We start from the raw sequence: 24,877 nt of genomic DNA, 5'->3' as shown, positions 1-24,877 counted from the left end.
CGTCTTTCTAGGACCCCTAAAGTCCTCTGAAAATATGCTCAGAAGGTCCATTCTGATTGGTTTATTTGTCCTCAAGAACAATAGAACAAGAGGGGAACTAAAAAGTCTTCAGGGAGGGTAGGAAAGGCAATTGTCCCCAAGTGCTCTTTTTCGGGCGGTTCCGGGCGGCACAGGGAAATGGAAGAGTTTTTCGCATGGGTGGTTAAGTCTAGCGCTGCGTGCCACGAGAAGCAAGGAACAGACGAGGTATTAACAGCAAGAGAAACTGTATTTCTGCCATGTGCGATCTCCTCACATACACAATCTATGTCCCGGATTCCGGGACCGAGAGGGGTCTCGGGACTAGTTCCCAACATCTCCCCCCTTATATAAAAAAAAGGAAATGTCTCTTGCAAAATACAACAATGGGCCCTATAAATGGCCTAAGAGAATAAGCAACTGTAAGTCAATGTAGACCTCTAGGTCAGTTCATAGTCTTCAAACCTCGAAGGAGGTTTGATGATCCTCGTTCTTGTTCTTGTGTTCCCTAGAATGGGTTCTGTAGGTTTGTCTTGGCTGGCTAGAGTTGCAAGATTCGTGGACCCATTTTTTGAGAGTCTCTCTATTTCTGCGTGTTGTGTCTGCGCTGGGGGATGATTGTTACATGTAACTACAGTTTCTTCTGCTTGTGGTGTTATGGTGACGTTGCCGTTGTCCGGTGGTGGTTTCTGGATCAGTGGCGGAGGGGTGGTCTGTGTTGGTGGAGGAGACTGTTCAACTGTTGGCGTGATATGAACCCGGTTTCTACGGATGGTGCTGTTCGGTGTCTGAATGGTGTATGATCTGGGTCTGTCCTGGGAGAGGATAGTTCCCTGTATCCATGGATGACCCCTCTGTGTAGGTGGAGGTTTCGCATAAACGCTTGAGCCAACAGCAAGCTCGGGATGTACTTTGGTTGGTGAGCTGTCGTAGTAGCGTTTGCTCGCAGCTCGCTTCAAGGTGAGCTCTTGAGTGACGACAGCTAGGTTCACGGGTGAAGGCTTGATGAGGTGGTTTGGTGTTGGCAGTGTTGTCCTTGTACGTCGACAGAGCATACGCTGTGCAGGTGAATATGTGAGTCCCTGGGGCGGCGTGTTCCTGTAATTTAGCAGTGCGGACTGGAGGTCAGTGGATTTCTTCAGTGCTGTTTTGGCCACTTTGACGGCAGCTTCGGCTCTCCCATTGCCTCTAGGGTGATATGGTGAGGAGGTAGTGTGTTTGAATCCATATTGTGTGGCAAAGTCCTCATATTCCTTGCTTGCGAATTGTGAGCCATTGTCAGTATGGCACATCTGTGGTATGCCAAACCGCGCAAAGTGGGCCTTGGTCTTGTTTATTACTGTGGCGGAGAGGGTGTCCTGGAGTTCGTCGACTTCTATCCAGTCCGAGAAATGGCAGACAGTAACCAGGTAGTCCTTCTGCTCATGGCTAAAGATATCTTGGCTCACAATTTGCCACGGCTGCGTTGGGATTGGTAACGACTTCATAGGTTCTTTTGTAAGAGTTTTACTGTACTGGGCACAGACACTGCAGGTGTCGCACATGTCTGAAATGGCTTTCCTCATGCCTGGCCAGAATGGGACTTCGCGGGCCATGCGAATGTTTGACTCTGCTCCAAAGTGGTTCGCATGTATTTTCCCAAGCATTGTTGAGTACATGGACTGTGGAACTAGGACTTGCTGACCTTTGTAAATGATTCCATTGTGTATGCTTAGTTCCTCTCTGAAGGTCCAGAAAGGGTGGAGGTTAGTGGCCAGGTGTTGTTTGTCGTTGGGCCAGCCAGAGATGATAGTTTGTTGTAGATCAGTCAGGGTTTGATCCCTTTTGGTTTCTGATTTGAGGAGTTCTTCTGTGACATCTGAGACGGGGGTTGTGGTCATTCTTGGAGTGTTCAAGTTCAAGGCGGAACACTTCAAACCCTGTTACATTTGCATGCACTGGGGTGGGTAAAGCAGCGCGGGATAGTGTGTCTGCTATATGAAGGCTTGTACCTTTCTTGTAATGTAGGCTAAACTGATATCTCTGAAGTCGCATTAGCATTCGCTGAAGATGTGCGGGTGACTTATGAAGTGGTTTCTTGTAGATGGTTTCTAGGGGTTGGTGGTCGGTGTGCACTGTGATGTCTGACTTGCCAAATAGCCAATGATCAAATTTCCCAAACGTGTTGCAGATGGCAAGACATTCCTTTTCGAGTTGAGAGTAGCGCTGTTCTGTGCTGTTCAGGCTGTTTGAGGTAAAGGCGACTGGTTGGAGTTTACCGTCAGCATTTGGTTGGAGGAGCGCTCCCCCCAGGCCTTCTTCGCTGGCGTCTACTTGGAGTACCACAGGTTTCGCTAGATCATAGTATTGGAGAATTGGTGCAGTGGCGATCAATTGCTTTGCATCATTGAATGCTCTTTCTTGAACCTCTGTCCAGGAGAATGGGAGATCTAATGACGGTACTCAGATTTGAGCAGTATGGTGATAGGTAGTTGGCCATTCCCAGAAAGTGTAAGAGGGCTGCCTTGTTTCTCGGTTTGGGCATAGTAGTTATCGCAGTGACTTTGTCAGGGTCAGCTTTCATCCCATTTGCTGTGATGATGTTGCCCATAAACTTCACCTCTGGTAACTTGAACTGCAGTTTTGTGGGGTTTAGTTTAATGTTCTTTTGGAGGCAACGTTCCATTAGGGCTACAAAGCGACGATCATGATCTCGCTCAGCTTCAGTGAAATCTGTTCCCTCTCCAAAGACCAAAATGTCGTCAGCTATACAGATTATGCCCTCTAGACCCTCCAGAGCAGAAATAAGTCGCATCTGAAATTCTTCTGGAGCACTTGAGATCCCGAAGGGAAGGCGTTGCCAGCGGTAGCGGCCATAAGAGGTGTGCATTGTGGTCATGCGCGAGGACTCCTCGTCAAGAGGTATGTGGAGGAATCCATCGCATACATCAACAAGAGAGAAGCATTTTGCATGGGCTAGTTTATGAAGCTGCTCGTTGAGGGTTGGCATTTGGTAAATGGGACGAAGGATGGCTTTATTTACAGTCTGGCTGGGGTCGATGCATAGTCGGACTTTTCTGGGAGTTTCTCTGATGACTTCATTTGAGCACCATGGAGTTGGTTCATCAACCTTAGTTATGATGCCGGCGTTCTCGTATTTGTCTAGGGCACTCTTTTCTGCCGCCCGTTTTGCCACTGGGATGCGGTGGATAGGCATTTGAACTGGTGTTACATCGTGTTTGATTTCAAAATGCACAGGGGGCCCAAGGCAGCCGAGACCTTCAAAGTTCTCAGCATATTCCATTAGAATGTGTTCTTTTTGAAGCGCACCTGCGGGGGGTAGTCGCCGTTTAGCAGGGATGTTGATCGGTTGAGACGGAGAAGGGAGTGGGTTGCAGGTGCTTGGTCTGTTGTTGTGGAGTTGTTCGATGTGGTTGCATTCCACTTGCTCTTGTGCTTGCATTTCCTGTGCAGTGGGCGGGGTGTCCTGTGCTTCGTTGTAGTGGGCGATCGTTACTGACGGAGATAGAGAGAAGATAGTGTCTGATTCAATTCTGATAAGTCCCAATCTTTCACTGTCGCCCCCTGATAAGAGGGCGGGCTTGTTGGCCATGATGTCATCTGGTAGGATTTGGAAGGTTAGGGTGACATACTGATTTTTCCTTTGGCATAGCAGCTCGACTTGGCCCAAAGGTCTCAGTGGGCGAGTGTTCCCATATGGTTGTAAGAGAAAAGGTGATTTTGACATGTGGATGTCTTGGCCTAGGGTGGTGAGGGTACTATGAGATAGGGTGTTGCACGAGGCTGCTGTGTCAATTTGGAATGTAATTGGCTGGAAGTGTGAGCCGGTAGCTGACAGGGCCAGTTTTACAAAGTATTTCCTCTTCTTCTGTGGAGTTCCTAGAGAGTAACATTGCTCGTGATAATAATCCGCATATACCATGTGGTCGGTTGGTTCGTCTCCACTAAATTGCAAGTGATGCACATCTTCCCGACGTTGACTGCTGCCCCTGTTACTGGGTGTTTGGCTGGGGTTCCGGTTGTTGCGAGTGGAAGGAGGCAATGGGCCTCCCCGTCGTTGTGGTGGTTGGCCGTTTGCCAGGCAGACATTGGCGAAGTGGTCATTGATACCGCATTTCGAGCATGTTTTGCCCCGTGCTGGGCATTGTTTCCATGGGTGAGGTCCCCGTTTGTCTCCACACCAGTGGCATGTTCCAGGCTCTCTTCGTAGTTTCATTTCTTTATGTTCCACCCAGTGGACTCGTTCCTCGGTGGTTGATTTTGAGGAGTCGGTTATCAGTTTGTTTGCGGTGTAGGCAGACTCTAGGGCCTTGGCTTCGGTCACCACATCTGCCATGCTCTTAGGTGTGTTGTCAGGCTTGAGATGTGTTTTTAGCAACTCGGCTCGCATGGCGTCGTTGTTGAGTCCAAATATAAATTTGTCGCGGTACATTTCGTCACTGAGTGTTCCGTAAGAGCACAGGCTTCCGGCTTGCCTAATTCTTACTTCCCATGCTTGTACCGATTCGGTCAGGGTTTGGTTATGGCCCCAAAACTTAAATCTGTCGGCCAGAATTGAACTGCCGGTCGATCCCGTGTAGTGGATGCGAAGTTTCGCCATCCATATCCAAGGTTTGGCTCTGTCAACAGTCGCGATCTGAGGTTCTATCGTGTATCGTATTACCTGAAGTGCTTCGTCTGGCATGGCCGATCGAAGTGCGGCAATTTCGAGCTGGGGTTTCTTGTAATACTCGGCTGGCTCTGTCTCTGGGTCTTTGTCCAGGTTACGGTAGTCTGCTTGAATGCAATAATCATTGAACCTGACTTCGAAGTTTTTAAAATTTTCGGAAATGTTTCCGGTTAGGTTGAGTTCTGGGCGCTTGAGGTTCGACGCCATGAGTTTGTGTATCCAATGTAACGTTGCGAGAAGAGGTTTCGTGATCGAAGTTTTCGCTGGGGCGGTTCTAAAAAAATGGTTGATCCCACTTCTGACACCAAGTCTAGCGCTGCGTGCCACGAGAAGCAAGGAACAGACGAGGTATTAACAGCAAGAGAAACTGTATTTCTGCCATGTGCGATCTCCTCACATACACAATCTATGTCCCGGATTCCGGGACTGAGAGGGGTCTCGGGACTAGTTCCCAACAGTTACGGGCGGCACAGGCGTCAATGGGTTAAACTTGTGAATCCATGGAAACTGATGCGGTCAAACAACATGTCAACGAATTGTAGTTCATTGAGGGGACAATAATAAAAGTGGGGAAATCAAATCCTCTGGATAATAGTGGACATCATTTTTTTTTTATCTGTTCGTTTTAACGTTGATTTTAGCAATGGACAGGAGTTGAAAGTCAGCTAATAAAATGATTCAAGCTAAGTGAAGGCGTTGAATGCACTCACAATCTTTGATTACTGCCAGTTATAAAATGGATATTTAAATAAACGTATTTTAAGTCCAGCAGTTTTCGGGAATATCCAAATAGCAACACTCAGTTTAAAGGACTGAATTTTATTCCCACATTCAAATGATCTACACTCTGGCGAGGTGTGCATTCAACTAACAACATTCCACAGTTTCCTTTCATTTTAAGTCGTAGTACAGCAGATACAGTTCTCAAGTTTCTCTAACGATAGGGTATACATAATGAAACAATGTCTCTTTTTCAGGTCTTTCCTAATGGCGTATTATATAACATGAGATTACAAACTGCAAGATAAGCATAAATTCTTCGGTAATAAAATGTCAATCATTTCTTCCATCATCATTATTATCTAACACGAGCACAAAAAGGGGGCGCGTGTTGTGTTACAATGACAATATTTCCGACAAGCAGTGTTAAGCTCAAAAAACTTCTTGGGAGACTAAAATAAATAGAAATCTTGCTGACAGCTTGCGGAAATGTGCAGTTTCCGGTTTGCTTTAGCTAGCAGCTCTTCTATACTTAGAAATCCAAACAAAGTGGCCAAAAGAAAACTTGGCCAAATTTAAGTATAAAAAAGGGAATGACATTGAAGAAAAAATGATTTTTGTGATATGTAAATTGGAGATGTTTGCTGTATCTCAAGAATATCAAATTATTGCTGACCAAAATGCAAATTTCAGCAATTTCTGTTTTGACCTTGTCCAGTCGTGACTTGTAAATAGAAACTCTATAATTTGTAATTGTACCGGGAACAAAGATGAAATATTTGTAAATAAACAATCTGCTTCATTCAAGAAATCATTTATTAAACTGGAAAGTTTTTAACTAAGAGCAAATTCTCCATGCAGGTGAATGTCACTGGTGGTCATGTCAAAAATTACAATTTTTTTCGTGCCTAGAATGAGCAGTGATGGTGGGAAGCACTCAAACAGAAAACAACAAAGATGAAGAAGATGAACCACCACCCAGGGCTTGAAATAATGGCCGGTCAATGGACAATATCCGGTCAAAAATTGATTCTGCTAGTTCTAAATAATTATTAAGCTGTACATTATTCGCATTTGTGAAAGAAAAAAGAATGAAAGCAAAGGAAAGATACGGCCAGACCACCTTTAGCTGCAGTAACATTTCTGGTAGTTGTAACCCAGGATTGGCAAGTTTTCGCTTTGTCATCCATCAATGAGTCATCTTCCAGCATAGCATGTCTATCGGTGTGTATGCTAATACAGTCAAATTTCTACTAACGGCTACCTCTCTACAGTGGCCACTGCAACTTTTTCTTATCTCGGCAGACAGTCCATACATTCACCGTTATCTTACCCTCTCTACAGTGACCACCTCTCTACAAAGGCAACAGCCATTAAAGCGTAGACTACGAGTAGGCCCTCTTTCTCTTAGTCCGTCATGTGTGACGGGAAAGAAAACCATGTGAAAAAAAATGGCCATAGGACATCCTGGGGGCAAGATGCACGCAAAAGGAGGAAACCGAGATAAACATTCCTGCAAGACATCACATGTATCTTGAATATTGACAACATGTTGTCAGTACTCCTGGCATGAACCAATCATATTTTCGTGATGTGAGAGCAACGCATACTAATTCAAACTCTCTGGCATTGTCAGTAGTGCCTCCTTGCGCGTGCTTCTTGCCCCTAGGATTTTGGGGCGCCATTTTTTCTTGCTGTTTATTTACGGTCATGGTTGACGGAGTAAGCGAAAAGGGGACTGCTCAAAGTCTAATTAAAGCGCGTCCCAATTGCCAATCGTCAATGGCCAGTTAATCAATGACTAATGAGTCGGTGTACACAAAACCTCATTTCTTAAGGCGTCTTTAGTCTCTGTTTCTGTGTGGTGTCTGTTTTATGGATATATTTTGAGTGTTATGTATTTATATGCTAAAACAAGCATTTCTAAAGATAAAAAATGAGTTTTAAAATCCTTGTTCCCGTGGAATTTGTTGCTAACTGACGTTGCTTTCTAATATAATGTGGGAAGCAAAACAGATGGCTTGAATAAAAATTGAATAATAGAAGTGATAGGAAGGAATAGTGGGATGCAAAAGTGTAATTACATTGATTTGGCTGAGCATTGGGGCTCTGCCGTGTATTCTGTACTTTTTGCACTGAATATGAGCTATTTATGTACTTGCAGAGGTGGGGTGAAGCACTATTTTAAGAGTTATGACATAATGTATATTTGTCTGGCCAAAATCGTTTCTTGTCCGAGCAAATATAGATTTGACCAGACAACTTGACCGGTGCCAGGGAAATTATTTGGAGAAATGTTTGCCTTCCCTAAACAGTATTCTCTAACGAAGTCACAGATCGTTTACCCTTTGAAAGTTTTATTCACAATCACAATCTCCTAGTTCTCACAACAACCTCGTTTTTCGTCAATGCTCCTTTTTAAAAACACCGCATCGGATTAGATTACACAAGTATTGATTTAAAGATAAACAGCGAGTGATACATAATTGTATCGCTTTATCACTAAACTTATCTCCAGACACACCTGTGGAAGTTGCTTAATGAACAAATGGAAAACTTTTGCTGTAAGCGATAACAACAGTGGCTAATTATTCTCATCGCTCACTCAGTAGTTGTCACTTAACTCTTAGCAGTACAAAGTTTACCAACAGTTATTTCTCTGAAGTCAACTTCTCCTGGGGCATTTGGGGCGAGGTGTGCATCTTCTAAAAAATCTTCGGTTAGTTCTGAGAATGTTGAGGGCATAATAAACAATCTCTTTACAGAAGACCAAAAGAAAGTATTGCAATACCACCACTGCTGCCTGGACACATATTGTTCTGGTTAATAGAGAAAGAGGGTTACAACTCTTGAGTTAACTCTCTTTGCTTGCTAATTCAAGTAACAAAACATTTTGGAAACGTAAAACAATGTTGGTCTGATAGAGAAATGAAATTTGCTGTCAGATAACAGGAAATGGCATCTCAGAGGGTTTAAGAATCCAAAATTCCCAGGGGAGCTTGCCCCCAGATCCCTCTGAAGGGTTTGCTTGTTCCCAGAAAGAGCTTCACTCTTTCAGATTACTGCACCTTTCAATTGCCGGTTTTCATCTGACGTCATCAATTTCCAAAATAAGAAATTACCAATCCTTGTGAAGTTTTAGTTTCATCAGATGTAAGACCCTCTTGACGTTTTGCAACGTTTAAGCCCGACCGGGTTCCTCATTATGTAATGGAGCACGTTGGAATTTCCAAGTTTATGCGTAAAAGATGAGTTATTACTCAAGTTTTTACTAACTAAACAGTTCTTGCTCTAGGCAGAGTATCAATTTCAATGTATCGAAGCTCTAGAGTAATAACGTTTCGTTTCAATGGCAAAACTCAATGACAGATGTTTCTGTTACTTTACGGCCGCCATGTTTGTGTCCCTCCGAGGGGCACAAACATGGTGAGACCATGCAAAGCTCTATAAATTTGATTGAAACACTTTTCTGAATAATGCGCGGACGGAAAACCGTACAGACTTAAAACTTGGCTAGGTGATTTATATATCAATCATCTTTCATATCTCAGCTTCTTGACATAATTTATTGAATGGTTATGATTTTTATTTTTGATGGTGTGACACTGCAAACCAGCCATAACATGTGGACTCTAAAATTCAAAGCTCAACTGACAAATGCGTTTTTCGCTACCATCAATCAAATGTTTGGTGGCTCCTCCCAGCTTCCGACTATGTTGTCTGAACTGTGCTCAACGCCGCATGCTAGACATTTGAAAATGCTGTCAACAGTCAGGAGACAGGTGAAAATGGAGGCCTTTGGAAAAGCTGAAGTCATTCACATGCGTGACATTTGCAAATGACAGTTGTTTTGGGTATCAGCATTTTCAATAGTTTTGGTGTCAATAGTGGAAAATGGTGGTGTGGACATGAAGTGTTTGATGAGTTTTCAACAGCGCATCATTTCTAAAATGTATTAGGATGGACAGAGCCTTGATAACAATTCTCCTTGGTGTATGTGTTCACCTTGGCAAATTGCCTCTGCCAGTAAGCTTATAGTAATATCGTGTCATAGAATGATTTGAAGTTTACACTGTTTCACATCTTCTTCAGGACAAAAGCTGCTCTTTTGCCACTCACAGCTGACATACTTGTCCTCTGTTCAAGGATTCTGAAAAATCATGTGTGGGAAAACTGCTGCTGTTCTAAACTTAGCCCGAAAACAAAAATCAAAGGTGACTATTTTGTGCTTTTGTCCACGTATATCTGACCATGGAGTTTCACATCATGGCCTATAATCCACTAATGAAGACCAGCTGCATAATATTCTTAATAATATGTTCTATTATATTATCTTGTGTTTTGCTCTACTTATTTATTTTTTACTGTGAAAAAATGTGTGGGGGTGGGAGGGGGAGCAAAATGCCCTCATTGCCCCTCCCCCCTGCACAGTCCCTGCCCATGTGTGAAAACATCTTGAAAACCTTGGTTGCTGAACCTTCAGCAAGGAACCTTTAGCAAGGAGAATAGAGATTGACAGGAGAAAGTTGCCTGCTGGTATTTTCATACCTGGTATCTGGGGCTGGCTGTACCAGGTGTCCTTTTTATTGCATTTCGGATTGTTGCAGCATGTTCTAACAATGGCCTGTGTCCCATTTTCACTTGACTCTACAGCAGGATTATCTGCCTTGCAGATGCGGCAAAAATTGAATGAAAGAAGCAATTCAGTGAAGAAGACAATAATATGCTTTGGCTCTGATGTTGGTTTTCTTGACTGACAATAATAATAATAATAATAATAATAATAATAATAATAATAATAATAGAAAATCTAAACATACCAATAATAGTACTGTTTTCCTCTGACCACCGCTCTTATAGCCAAACCGCAAGTGTTGTACTGAACCAAAAATACTTACTTCATTATATATCTGGACTGTCCCTTTCTAGTATAATACCATGTCATCTTAAAACTATTTGTTGTTGTTGTTGTTGTTATTATTATTATTATTATCTATATTTAAAAATAATACTGTACTTATATTTATTATATTAAAAAATATTACCAATTAAATTTCCCTACCATCTTCATCTGTTACTGTTTCTATTTCTGTCTCAGTTTCAAAGACAGCCATCCTTATCTGCTTCTTCACCTGAGTAACCTTCTGCACCATCACTACCGTCCTTTGCCCCTACAGTCTTTTCTCTATCTGTGTCAACTTGAGGGGATTCTTGTTCATTTCCTAGAGAGAGAAACAAACAAAAACTAAAAACCTAAATTAAAAAGAAAGACTGGGCATATCAACTGGCACTGAATAAAAGGGAAAGTGTTTGAAACTAGAGTCAGCTCCTAATAATACGACTAGAGTTTGTTTTAAAAAAGGGAGTAGGAAGAATTTTACCACACATTTCGTTACTTAAGTGCATCAACTGATACACCACAAAATAACAAGCACTGTATTCATCTTTTATGCAGTGGTCTGATTGTCGATTTGGCACCTTTCAACTTTACTTTGTGCTCCAAAGACACAATTCTGTTCTTGAGCTTTCACTCTGTATTTAGCAAAACAGTGCAGTTGTAGCAATCCTCCACAGTAATAACAGGTCTGGACATAAACGTTCTGGATAAGTAAAAAGTATGTTTAATAATGGCAGAGACCCAATGACATGGCCACAAAAAAGTATAAATAAATAAATAAACTAATACAATCTGCGTAAATCAGTTGCAATCTGTACCCATCTGTATAAATCAGTTACCTTCTGCATAAATTAATACAATATACATATATTAATGAAGAAATCAATAAAGGATCGATTCAACAAGCAAACTGTGTAGGCAGGTACTGCTTAAGTAGTCCTGCATAAGCAGGTCATGCACAAGCAAAGATAATTGGTAGACAAAACTACTCAATACATAAGTCAATAGATAAGGCTACCTCAGTGGGTAACACCAAAAAAAGCTAGTTATTCAAGTTATGATGCAAACACAATGAAACCGAAATGGTCATAGCCAGCAATAATCAAGAGACGTCAACATGCTAATGGAATACTGTGTTCACTAAGTGTAGAACATTATTGACAGCAAGATTTGTTGTGGGATGGTGGACCTACAGTCGGAGAATGTGACCACTGTTTCATCGCTCTGGAACTTACACTTGGCTTGGACAGTGCACATACATACACATACATACATGTGTATTGAATACTATATACTATGTATATTGAATAAAATACTAACTTAGAATAATGCTGGGTGTGCTCCAGAGCATGTGCTACAATGATGGTGATGGCAACAGGATGCAAAACGGGTTGTAAATGCCCCTTATTCCATGAAATGCATGGAATCAGTGGTGGCAATGAGCCTTTTGGTTCCAAGGAGTTGATTGTATCTTGGGCTCTGGGACTGCGAACTGAAGGTCCAGCGTGGAAGTAAAATAGCTTAACGTTCATGGCTGACTAATCAGCCAGCTGTGTGGCTGTAGCATGTTCACAAAAGGCTTGATCATATGCAAACCAGACCCAACCATTAAATTGACGATGGATGGGCAAAATCTGCAGTTCAAAGAGCATGAGATCATTCCACTGCTGCAGGAAATAGGTGGTTAGCACCAGTGAATGCCTCTGTCCAACTCGTCAAGTCCAATGCTGTTTCTTCAGCAGTGTAGCGAGGACAAGCCAGCCATCCAGGAGCAGTTTTTTTTTTGGATCCAAACACACCATATTGGCAGCTAAGAAGTCTGACAGGTCCACATACTTCCTGATGTCAATTTGAGAAACCAGCTTGAGTAGAACAGGTGAGAATCCTGGACCTGCCATGAACAACTGTTCCATCAAAAGACTCTGACTAGTAAGAGAAAATGCATTGCTAACTTGTGATGCCCTAATGGGAACGCTGCTCATAGAACAAGCCATTGACGATATAAGTGCCAGTTGAGGTGCAATGAAAGTCAAAACAAATGAGGGCAAAGCAGAAACAACAGCCTTACCATGACTTGTTGCACTAGTGACCTGTCCAGACTGAAGCCCCGTCCCAGAATTGCAGAAGGAAGATGCTACATTGCCCAACGATGGAGGCGATGAGCTTGTGGAGGCAGTGTTACTTGACGCAGCCGGTTAAGCCACAAGCGCCTCAGTTGCTGGCAATAAGGTTGTAACAGGTCCAGAGGACACAACAACACTATCTGAGGTTGCAATGCCACTCGGACAGCAAGGGTTCACTACTTGAAGCAGCAGTTAATGACGGTTGAGTTAGCCTGACTGGGAAAAGTGCTGCCTCCAGCAGAAAAAAAAACCAGTTAAACACTCAGTCTTCTGCACACCCTGCAGCCTGCAGTCTGGGCTGTCTACATTTTGTCGTGACGGCTTTTGAACACCTTTCCAGAAGAACATTTTTTGGTTAAAGAATTTTTTACCTGAACAATTTCACCACAGTGGTGGTATTTACATTAGCTTTTACTTGACTGAATTCAGAGAGGTCATGTTTCATTAGGGGAAACTGTGTTCAGTGACCATCTGTTAAGAAAAAAGGGACAGTTCTTTTTCCCAGACACTACACAATTTCATCACTATTACAGTCATTCTGATGAAATACTAAATTGTAATTACTTTTGCAACACTCACTATCAGTTTACAATCTATAGTGATGTAACATTGCTTTCTACACTGATCGAGTCTGTCAAAACATATTCACAATTAAGGGAAATAAGAACATTTTCAAAGTGAAATGAAGCCAATCTACTATTTTTTGGACAATGATTGCACAGTGGCACTTGGTGAGTTAATTGAGTTGGCAGGTGCATTCACTTCTGTAAGACTGCTTGAACTGTTGTAAGCACTATCATCACAGATGTCATTTTCTTTACATCATGCCAACAAGTCTTTCCGATTTGGGGTAAGTTTGATGCTTTCTTGCTGGTACAGTGCACCATTTTCAGTCAACCAACCGCTGCTTTAAACACTTTGGATAGTCTTATGGATGGTCTCAAGGACTTTGCTCTTGTATTTTAACCTCCTCTGAGGTTGCACTTTGATAGTGTCCATTTCATTTGATTATCTTGGTAAAATATTCAAGGTATTAAAAACATCACCACGGACATTCATGACATTGCCATGAATTTTAAATGACTTTCCTCCAGCCGCTTCATGTACCTTTTGAACGACCTTTGGTAGTGATAGAAATCTGCACTTTAGTTTTGTCAAGTTTAAACGTTCAGGTTTATATGAAAAAGTCATTTTACTTTGAACTGCATATGGAGGGACTTCATTGAACTCAAGGTGACTAACACAGGGTAACAGCATAAAGCGATGATGCATGATGGCATTGCTTAAAAAGATTGAGAAATATGCGTTGATCTAATAATGCAAAATTGGCAGTCAATCCTCTTTATTATGCAAGTTTTAGCCTTGTCCTGTATCCAAAGTTTATATAAATTGACTGCAATTTCTTCACACCTCAGGTATTCATGTGATACCAGCAGCATTTGTTCCTTCTGAATAATCTCAGCTGCATGAGGAAATTACTCAATGCAACTAAACAAATATGGATGAAACATGATTGACTCTACAAACAGTTTCAAGTTTATGGTCTCCTCTGGAGCATGCTCTGTTTCTAGTATTCAATCTCAGACAAAATGTCGGCAAGAGGGAGTTTAGGTTTAGTTAATTTCTTTTGCACTTGCTTCAGTTACTGTTCTTGAAGGTCCACCTGTTGGTTTTGCCTTTGTTTTAAATGTTCAACTCATGCTAAACAGGCCTCTCAGGGTTGATTCTCTTCTCGTTGTGCTGCCAATTTATCATGGCCTAAATTGAGATTAAGAACGCAGTCAATATTGAATTGATCTCACCAAGGAGCTGCAGATCTGGAAACAAAATGTAGTTGACAATCTCTAGCATTATTCAAGATTTTCTTTATGAGATCTACCATCCTTGTTGTATGCTCAGTTCTTCATCTTCTAGGCCTTGGTTCTTACAGCTACTGGAGTTTGATACAAGTGGATTCCTTTATGTCAACAACTCAAATGAGGCACATTGGCATTTTAGAAGGTAATGTATTGGCGTAGGATTCACCAATATGGCAGACATTCTCAAGTTATACCTTAAGTTGCATGGATGCAAAATGAAAATACAGGTTATACTCTAAGGACTCAGGCAATCAGTCATTTGCATGACGTGGCAATAAGTACAAATATAACAAATAAAAATACTGTAGTAAACGTGGCCCATAAAATTTCTTAACTTTACAAAAAATGAAAACTTGACATAATTTCAAGGTATACACAATCACCACACATCTGTGATATTAGGAAAATTACTGAGTGTGTTTTTAATGATTTAACTTACTTGGAGACAGACGTACTGAAACAAGACAGCCTAGCCTTTACTAAGTGCTTTGTATGTGGGGCTTACTTCATTTGGATGGTGTCTGCGAATCACTTTGGGTGGTTTGACAAGATTGTTTTTTTTGTGTGAGCAATGGTTTCAGGATCATTTGTTGTCTTCTATGTCTTCTCCGTCTTCTCTTACTACTAGCAGTGCCCAATATGGGTAGGTTTTCCTCCTTTGACTAACTTCACCTTCTAGCTGTTTTACCTTTTGCCCTACTTTGTTTTGTTTTGTATTTGGCTTCTGGAATCTTCAGAGTCTCTGTTACAAGTTAAAATTGAGGTCTAGTACTGCAAACAAAATGCTTTCTATGAAAAGGTCATGGCTGCAATAGAAAGAAAAAGCCATCATTAAATTTCAGTACAGCAACTTACAAGACCACTGTGGAACTAGGAGTTGCCAATAGCAAGTCAACTGCTGTAAGGTGTTTTATGAAATACATGTGAGGGATATTCCCAAAATCCTTTTCAGCTGAAAAATTTTGTATGTTATACTATACCATAAATAAACCAACATAAAATATCTCTGATATCAAACTCAGTGTGGTGACAACATACAGCTGTAGGTCACATTAAGCTGAGGTTCATTAAAATATACACCAATAGAGACAATTGCTTCCATGAAGACACCATGGGATAAATTAAATTAAATAGCATGGCCCCACTCTTAATTTTTAAAAATAATGAATGACTATTAAAAACAATATTATAATTAAAAAGTGAACTTTCCACCATCCAACTTTTCTTTTGAAATACTAAATAAGGTAGCCCCCATGTATCTATAAGAACTGTTATGTTATTACAAACAAGCAAGATATCCTCTCTTGTCCTTGTTCAACACTATAACCCTACGGCATACAGGTACAAGGGTTTCTTTGTTATTCTGTTCTGGTGCCTAGATTTTGGAATGAACTTCCATTGGATATTTGATCAGTCAGTGATCTGTCTTTTCAAACACCTCTTAACCCTTTCACTCCTGGGGGCCTTATGGGCCTGAATGCCTGTTATTCCTGGAGCTAATTAGAGTTGTCACACAAAATATTCATCAAAATCTAAAATGTGCATGCTCAGTAGAATTTGGGGCCCTTATAGACAGAACTGTATAGTGGAAATTATTGTGGAAACATTGTTCTTCTTTATGGAAAGCTGAAAATACACACACAAAAAAAGCTGTTGAAGTACAGTTGCTCGAAACTTCATGTTCATTAAAAAATTTGAATTTACCGCCATTACCGCGGTCTGAGTTCCAAGCTTCTCCTGGGTCAAAAGGCCAAATGACAAGTTTATCACTTCTAAATGTACAATGGAGAGAAAATAAATGGCCTATTCAGTTCCTGTTGTATCTTTAAATGTTTTGCTTAGTCAATATATCAGAAATAGCAGATTATAAAATGAATTTCAATGTTCAAGCATCTTCACTGTGATACTCGACGAAGCACTACACTTTACATAATGCAACACCACACTGTTGGCACTTATTTTTCGTCTCCACTGGATAGCCTTTCGGGGTTTTTCGGCCAGGAGATTTGCACTGTACACATTCTTTCTTTCTGCCTTCCATTTGAACCGATTGGTGGTCTTGTCTTGGCTCTTGGACAGGCACTTGGTTGGCTGGTCGCTTTCTATACGAGTAGTTGTTTATCAAGCGCTTTCCTAACTCCAACCGAAAAGCGGCTTGTGGTCGTTTTTGCTGACGGTTTCTTCTTCGGTGTTCGCATTCCAGAACATATCCATTGCAAGCAGCAACATTGAAGAGGAACCAAAAGATGTATCGGTACCACTTTCGCGACTGTCTTCCAACAGTGTAATAAGATCGAAACTGATCAGCGCGATCTACACCACCCATGTTTGCTGTGTAGACATCCGAGACACGTGGTTTTTGAATGTTGATGTTTCTTCCATTCTTGCGCTGCATGGTCCGAGAAGGCTCTTCTGGTGAAACGTTTGTTGACAAAAATGCCACGTCTCGCTTGTCATGCCATTTTACAAATAAAAGGTTCCCTCTTTGCCGCGTAATCGTTTGCCCTGGCTCCCGAAGTCTATTCTTAGCACATCGCGGCAGCTCTTTGCGTGTGCATCTTACCGTCGAACAAGCGTATGTTTGTTGAGTAAGTAAATGATCTAAAAGAACAGGGCTAGAAAAGAAATTATCGAAAAAACGTGATGGTTTCTGTTGAAAAATGGACGGACCATATGCATTACAACATCATATCCCAGCCCGTGTCGCCCTTTGAATCTCCTTCGCTTCCTAAATAAACGAAAAATTTACAACGTAACCGTTTGAGGAATCAGCCGCCATCCACACTTTTATTCCGTATTTTGTCAGTTTAGCCGGTAAATATTGGCGAAATGATAGTCTTCCTTTAAACGCTATCATTCCCTCGTCGACAGAAATGTTTTTTGTTGGCAAATAACAGCGCTGAACATTTCTCAAAACGGCAGTTAAAGTAGGGCGGCATTTGTAAAGCCTGTCAAAATTTGCTTCTCCACGTGCGGGTTCCCGACTTGTATCATTTAGATGCAAAAATTGGCTAATTTCTTTGAATCTGTTCTTTTCCATGACTCGCTTTATTCCCTCGTTGCCCAGTAATCAGTGACTTTGGGAAGAATATTCATCCCCATGATAACGCACATTCCAAAGTAAGCTTTCACTTCGGCTTTGGTTACATCACGCCATCGACCAAGACGTTCGTTGTCGGTTAACATTTGGCGAGCATAGCGGTTTGTCTCCTCCACGATTTTGTCGAAAAGATCCTCACCAAACATGAATGTAAAAAAATCATCAGCTTTAGGGTCGGCTCCAACGTCTACAACAATTCCTGATCGTGCTGAAAATTCATCAACAGCGATGTTACTGAGGTCATCCGTCCATTGTTGTTCTTCTTCTTCGTCACTCTCAGCGGCTTCTTCATCGCCATTTTCTTCATCAATTTCCTCGCCATCTTCATCGATGCCTTCGAAATCAATATCAGAACTATCTCCATCAATATCTCCAGTGTCTTCTTCATCGGAATCTCCGAAAATTACCCTGTATTCATCGAAACTAACATCTAAAGGATCTACTCGCCTCGCCATTTTCCCACTTAGGTTGTTATCAATTTCGAGTTGATAGAGCGAATTCCTTCCACAGAGGAAGTGTCTTTGCTTTATCAACTCCAAGTTGATAATAAACTATGTGGTTTTCGCACATGAACGACAATGTTCTCACATTTCTTTAACAGAAATTGTTTTTCACTGTTGCCATGTTTGCGCGCTTTGTTCGTCATGGAAGACAAAATTTGCATCCCTCTATCTCTTCCTAGGGAGGCCTTTGTTATGCGCAGTAACTGCAATATGATTGGTCAATATCTCAATAACAATAGAAAAATATTTGGTGAGCATATATTCTTTATTAGGGGAGGGGAGAGAAGCCGTAAACAATGACGTTTTTTTTGGCCGGTTCAGGAATAGTAGTGTGTTTCCAGCCGGCCGGTTTTGGCCGGTTCAGGAGTGAAAGGGTTAATTTGTAATTTCTTATTGTTGGGAGTAGTAGTTTAAAATTTATGTTTATGTTAAGGTTCCTTATCTCTTAAGAGGTGTTTCACATCTCAGGCAGGGATTTGGACATCATTTAAACAGGCAATTGTGGAAGTTCCTTCTCCCACAGAGCTATCAGAGGTCAAATGAGGGAGCAACCAGTGGCAATCGGTTTGGATTACTATCCCCAAAATGTCTACTGTGTAGAGAGCTGACCAAGTGCACATGCAAAGGGTCCTGCTTGTGCTGCTGAATATGCTAAAGAAAAGTTGAAGCACACGTCATTGTGTAAATGTGACTGCCCAGAGAGCAAATCTTAGTGTGAGGGGCATTTTGAGGATTTCAGCAGCACCTATAAGCATTCCTGATATGATCAGATTTAATGTACTAAAAGACGCAGCGAATTTTCAGCTTTTCTGCTTCAAATTTTTTTTGCCTGTGTTATTGGCCAAGGGAGGAATTGATACTAGTATTGTGATGTGGATTTGTCAATGCTATTTTAAATGCAATCTTAAATAAATTAGCAAAATGCATTAACAAGGGATTCAAATCAAGATAAAAATTCAAAGTTTGTTTTAAAAAAGTGGTAAAATAACTGTTGAAAATTGTACCACAGGTAGGCCAAATCTTGATTTCAGTCAAAAATTGACATGGGCACTCCTAATATCATTTGGTAGGGTGTAAGCTAATTCGCCTTAATCACAGCCTGCCATCTTGATTTTTACATCACAGCGTTTGACACCAAACCAAGGCCACACATGGAAAATGTAAAGAATCATGGCTGATAAGCAAGGTGAAAGTTCTACCGATTTTTTGGCACAAAATCTTCATACTATACCAAAATTCAATAATGCTTTTATTGCAAAATTTGCGTCAGACCATCTTCCGATCAAGACAACACTGACAAGAGGATACAAATTCTTCCACAAGTCAAGGACTGACACCAACTTAATGAAGTATCGTCAAATTGCCTCAAACTTTAAGCAAGTCTGCTTCAGAAGAAAGGATCACAAAATGCTTTCAGCCAGGCTTCTGAACAGCAAATTTGTGCAAACAGCAGCAATGACGTATGGTATAGAGCACAAGGAAGAAGCAGCTTGACAATATTCCCAGCAGTTTGGCAGAAATGTTTTTCCAATGGGCTTTGTGATAAATCCTTCCCTTCCACTTCTAAGCTGTAGCCCAGATAGACGGGTTTGTGATGCTACAGAAAATCCTTCATGAGGTCTGCTGGAAATTAAATGTTCCATGTCTGACTATTTGTCAGGCCTTAAGTTTTTAAAGGTAAACGAAAGAAGTGGTACCCATAGCTTAAAAAAGACCCATTGCTCATTATTATCAAGCCATGGGTTGTAGGACTAACAGGTAGTGCATGGGAGGATTGTTTTTGTTTAATGCTGCTAGGAGTGTCTTTGTGAGAGAATTTACTGATGCTGATTATTTGCTTAACATGTATTATTTCAACTTTCATTTGTCTTCTGTAGAGTGAACATTAATGATGAACAATAACTGTACTATAACTAATAAGGGACAAACCATTTAACATCTTGATGTACAAAGTTCACCTTTATCAACTTAATATATATATTTTAAAGACTACAAAGTTTATGAAGTGCACAACCACATTTAACTTCATGTGAAAACATTTCAGTTTACTGTTCATGAAATAAGGGCCCCCGAAAGTTGGTTATAAAACAAGCTACAGTCTACATCTGATTTATGCTTCCTGCAACAGTGAGGGGGATTACCTGATCAAAGTAATGAAACTCTAACTCTCCTAATCACCCTTTCAACATGAACATGTAGGTGGTGTATTTTTTTGCTTTCTTGGAGATCATTTTTAGAAAACCAGGGTTGTCAAAATGATTTGAAGTAGCAGGAGAAATGTTGAGAGTAGACGGCACTGGGGGCCGGAGGCCCCCCAGCGTGTGGGGGGTCTGGGGGCCACATAGACACCCAGCGGGCTACAGGGGCAGCGCCCCTGTTGGGGGCTCAGGGGGCGAAGGCCCCGGGAGCAAAATGGATTTGAAATTTTTACGCTAACTGAAATTGCCTCTCCTCAGAGCATTTTCTAACAAGTAAAAGTCTTGCTTCCCAGAAGTAAAACAAGTACCATGACCAATCAGTTTCATTGTATTTTTATTCTCTGGGATAGTATGACTTTAACCTCTACAAATGTTGATTTTTAAGTTCCTGTTTCATATTACTTGATTACAATGTCCTATGAAGGTAACCACCATACTTGAGCATTCTGTTTCCACTTCAAAACAATCTGTCATTGATTTTGAAATTAGATCAGCAGGAATCATTTTTAGGGATACAGACCTGCTGTTACAAAAATTAGATAAGAACAATTACTTTACTCATATAATTAATATATTCTTCAACCAAATAATATATCATTTCTAATAAAAAATCACAATCAGTATAACTATTTATGAAGTAATACTATTACTTCAAACAATTTCAATGTTCCTAGAAAGTATTTATTAAAACACCACAAGGAGTATGATTTTCTTCCAAAAGGTAGTCTCAAAACTCATTTTCACTTCCACAATCACTGTCAAATGCTGAGTCATAAGCATTATCAGGCTCAGGAAGGCCAATTGCAGTGGCAACTGCTGCTGCTTCGTCTGTAGCAGCTGCTTCATTCTCCTCCTAGGGGCTTTCATCTTGAGTGGTAGCTTCAGCTCCTTCCTCATCATGTTCTCCATTGTCACCTTCACCTAACTCTTCGTGGTCATTCAGAGTTTCTGCCTCTGACACTTGGAGCTCGGACGATTCGAAATTCATTTTGGGCTGAGATATAGTTGCTCTTTTCAACTTTTTCCTTGGCTTCTGTTTAAGCCAGTTATCTACTGCAGCTTTGACAACATCACCACATCTGTCAGTTTCTGGAGCATTAATAGAGACTTGCATGAGAACATTCAACATCCCATTACTAAGATGATTGCAAAACTTTGTCTTGGTAATGTTTATGACACTACCTCCTCTCTCTGGCCAGGCATTGCTGCAGGGTAAGCAAAGCCCGACTTCAGCCACAAACAATAGCTCCTCAAAGATAGAGGAGTGGAAAATGCCTTTGTTTTTAAGAAAGAAGGACGTGAAGAAAGTGCTGCTCTGGCTTCCAGCTGGGATTTGCAATTTTCTTCCAGAGAGAAAAAACTTGACTTGAGACCACTGGCAAAGCAACTTCGTCTTCTTATCTTCATCACTTGGCAAAAAATGATTGGAAAGTATCTTCACTTCAGCATCCCCATATTCCTTGAAGATGTCATCATCACTTGGTGGTAGCAGAAGGGGATCAAAGATGGCATAGGCTTTAATAACCTTTGGAGAACTTCCAAGGCGATCTTTTATGTTGGTTGACAGGGCATCAACATATGTGGCCAGGAGGGTTTCCAGCTTTCCAGTATCTTTGTCAAGCTTCAGGTCATCTGAGATTTCTGTGAAGGAGTTGATGTCTGCCTGTAGTTTTTCTAAAGGTTGGTTGGTCGTCTTCAAATCTGTTAGGGCTGAGATGGCTCAATTTACAGCTGGTCTTATCATCAAAAAGTGAAAATTACCAGCTTGAAACTGTTTTGACAGACATGAAAGAACGGGCAGGACAGCATTAAGAATGTAAAAGGCCCCAAGAAATTTTACTGTCTTGAGTTTGCTTATAAACCCAATGGCTGTAGCATCATCTATCTCTTGCAAGGACAAAAGGATAGCTTCATAGCTCTGCAAGGCTGCAGTGACAGATGCATCAAAACTGAGCCACCTTGTCTGGCATGCCTCCTTTAGCCATTTTGCTAAGATTTTTTCAGTTTTGTCAGTGCCCTTGCAAAACAAATCTGGAATATTCTAGGAATTTCTAGAATTTTTCTAGGAATATTACAGAAATAATCTCTAGAAATTCTAGAATTTATCAGTTTTCTTTTCTGGAAAATTCTAGAAAAAGCTAGAAGTTAATGAAACATGCTAATTAGGGTGGAAATGCCAGCTTTATTCCAGAAATCATAATTCGGGATCAAGTAAGATTTTTCCAGCTTTTTCCAGGTTATTACAAATGCTGCTTTCTAGATTTTTCTAGAAAATTCTTGCATTCCTATAATGAAAGCAGGCAGAGATAATGTATTCATTTCCAGTTTTTTCTAGGATATTCCAGTTTTCAGGATTTTTCTGCGCATTTTCCCAGCCAGCATATAATTCTGATGGTTTTATCTGTTCCCTTATAGCACATCAGCTCCTGTCAGCTATTAGAAATTAATTCAATTCAACACAAGGTAATTGCCGTGAACTTTACCAAGCTTCTTATTCAATGAAGAAGTCCCATGCCCAACAAATACAGAAGTCAAAACAGTTCCAAAACAGTAACTTTTTATTTTAAAACAATTTAAAACTTTCATGAGGTAAATTAAAGAGTCTATTTTCTATCTTTTTTGCTCCATTTGCTCTGGCCTTTTTTAGTAACAGCCCAAGATCTTTTCTCACAGATGACCTTGTTGCCGCTGGAAAGCCTTTCTTCAACACCATACTTGTGAAAGAAAAACAAACAAATGAAAATCAGCCTCAAAAAAATCAAATATAACTAGGAGTTCTCAATGAGAAGTGAGTGCTGCTGTTAGTAGCGTGTTTGTATGTCAATATGACAATGGGAACTGCAACAAAAATATAACTTATTTTATTTCTTAAACAACATGGTTACATGTACTTTGAACCTATAAATGCTTGTAAGAGTAAAAAGGAACATATTCGTTTATTTCAACGCAACATGTAATGAACAGTGTTGTTTTGTATAGGTGAACTGTACTGTTTTGTATAGGTCAATATGCAATGAACAACGGGCCTTACCGTCTATAGGTGAACTAATCAGGACTATATATTTGGTCTGACAGTTTAAGTTACTTTCTTATTGTAGGTAAATACAATGTTTTTTTCAAGGCTAGTAACAGCTTGGTGTTGATCTTTAGAAGGATGAGTGACACTGCCTAACACAACATGTAATGAACAAAGGGCCTTATCATGTATAGGTCAACTATAGCTTGTCAAGATGGAAATTGACTATATATTTGGTCGGACAATTTGGGTTACTGCTTTGGTATGCTTATTGTAGGTAACTACAATGTTGTTTAAGGCCAGTAACAGTTTAACAAAGTCATGCTTAGAAGGATCAGTCAGACCCTCTGTGTTAAACAATTGCGAGATGACTTTGTTAAAAAGTGTAAGAGACAAATTTTCCTTCTTTGGTGTGGTTAGGAAAAATACTTGAGCATAATACTGACTGGGACAAAAGTCTTTCATCTGTTGCATATTACAATTACTACAAGTAATAATGTCTGAGTTGTCATCATGTTCGATCTTCTTATTGCATTTTATACAGGCCACGTATGTGGACGTTGAAATTACACCTGCTACAGATCCTTCCACAGTTGCAGTGATAGAATCATCAGTTAATCTCGGTGCTAAAGCTAAAATATCAGTATGTGGCTCTGTTTGCTTAATGGCAGTGCCACTTTTGGCAGTATTTATGTATAGTTGCTTAGTAAGGGCATCTTTCTTTACTCGTACATTCTCAAAAATGTATGTCATGCCTTCTTCTACTTGCTCACAAAATTTCTCCCAAAATACTATCTTAGAGTAACCTTTTGTGTCTACAATTTGCCCTTCTAGCATTTTTAAAGTTCCTCTACTTGTCTGGAGTATTTTAGGTTCTAGTAGAGAAGTAACCTTTGCTTTGACTGTTATCAGTTGACCTGCAGCAATGGTTTTCAGCATTCCTAGGTTGAAGTTGCTGGGGATGTCAACTTTTGGAAATGGTGATGCTGTAAGCTGTTGGACTTCGACATTAGCACTCATGAGCAAGTCATCTGTGTTGCTCTTTTAGTCTATGCGAAATCTTTTTATTTTCACAGGGCTGCCACCATCTTGTACTGACTGGAAAAGGTCTCTCTTGGCAGGGGCAAAACAAACTCCTCTTAAGTATTTTTCTTTTGACTGTACTTGAAAGTCGAAGAAGTTGCCTTCTTTTATGGGAGATACATTGTGTATGTAACCAATTATTTGATCAGGTTTCTCTGCAATGAAATAAAAACAACTTAAGCATCATTTCATTTTTTTGCTAAGTATTAAGTTAACGGTTAGCTGCATTTAGTTAAGTGTGTGGAGAAAACCTTTAATAATTCAATGTGTTGCAAATGAAATATAATAAATTATTAAATTGTTACTGAAGTGTGTTTTTATTTTAGATGATTTGTCCTGGCTTACCTTCACTGCTTGTTGCTTCAGGATTTTTCTGGTCCATTGCTGTAGTCTGTCTGTACTCTGATGAGGTACGGGAAAAGAAATAAAACAAGCTGAAAATAAGCTGTTGCCAAACTTACTGTTAAGTGTATATAATAGCACTTATTGTAATTGCTTTTCTAGAAATTAGTTTTGTTTTTTACTGCTAAATGTTAAAACAATTCACATTTTGAAGATGTTTACATGTATGTTTGTTTGTATTGGTGAATATGATCACCTTTTTCTTGTTTGTTGAAAGACACTTTACTGCTTATTCAAGTTGATTATAGAACCGATGAGTTCGTTCAATGATTAAATGCAGCGGCTGTGG

At 40.4% G+C, this 24,877-nt stretch overlaps 1 protein-coding gene and 2 pseudogenes across 2 annotated transcripts in view; all 3 read right to left on the bottom strand.

Annotated features, from left to right (window-relative positions):
* Positions 1 to 1,893: 1,893 nt before the first annotated feature.
* On the bottom strand, positions 1,894 to 4,894 carry LOC145484496 (uncharacterized). Its single transcript, XM_081463109.1, has one exon. The coding sequence runs from the start codon at positions 4,892 to 4,894 to the stop codon at positions 2,402 to 2,404; it is 2,493 nt and encodes an 830-aa protein (XP_081319235.1). The 3' UTR covers positions 1,894 to 2,401.
* Positions 4,895 to 20,939: 16,045 nt separating this feature from the next.
* LOC145485619 (uncharacterized) lies at positions 20,940 to 22,285 on the bottom strand (annotated as a pseudogene).
* Positions 22,286 to 23,507: 1,222 nt separating this feature from the next.
* Positions 23,508 to 24,877, bottom strand: part of LOC145483706 (ATP-dependent DNA helicase PIF1-like) — a 3,488-nt pseudogene continuing 2,118 nt past the window's right edge. Inside the window, exons 1-2 of the transcript XR_014048949.1 lie at positions 24,532 to 24,877; positions 23,508 to 24,341 (exon numbers count right to left, since the gene is read on the bottom strand). The exon at positions 24,532 to 24,877 is cut by the window's right edge and continues 2,118 nt beyond it. The product of XR_014048949.1 is annotated as an ATP-dependent DNA helicase PIF1-like (transcript). The remainder of the gene's footprint in view (positions 24,342 to 24,531) is intronic.

The sequence above is a fragment of the Orbicella franksi genome, chromosome 4, assembly GCF_964199315.1.
Source record: "Orbicella franksi chromosome 4, jaOrbFran1.1, whole genome shotgun sequence".
Taxonomy (NCBI): Eukaryota; Metazoa; Cnidaria; class Anthozoa; order Scleractinia; family Merulinidae; genus Orbicella; species Orbicella franksi.
The sequence above is the reverse complement of the archived record's forward strand: the minus strand, read 5'-3'. Positions and strand labels throughout refer to the sequence as shown.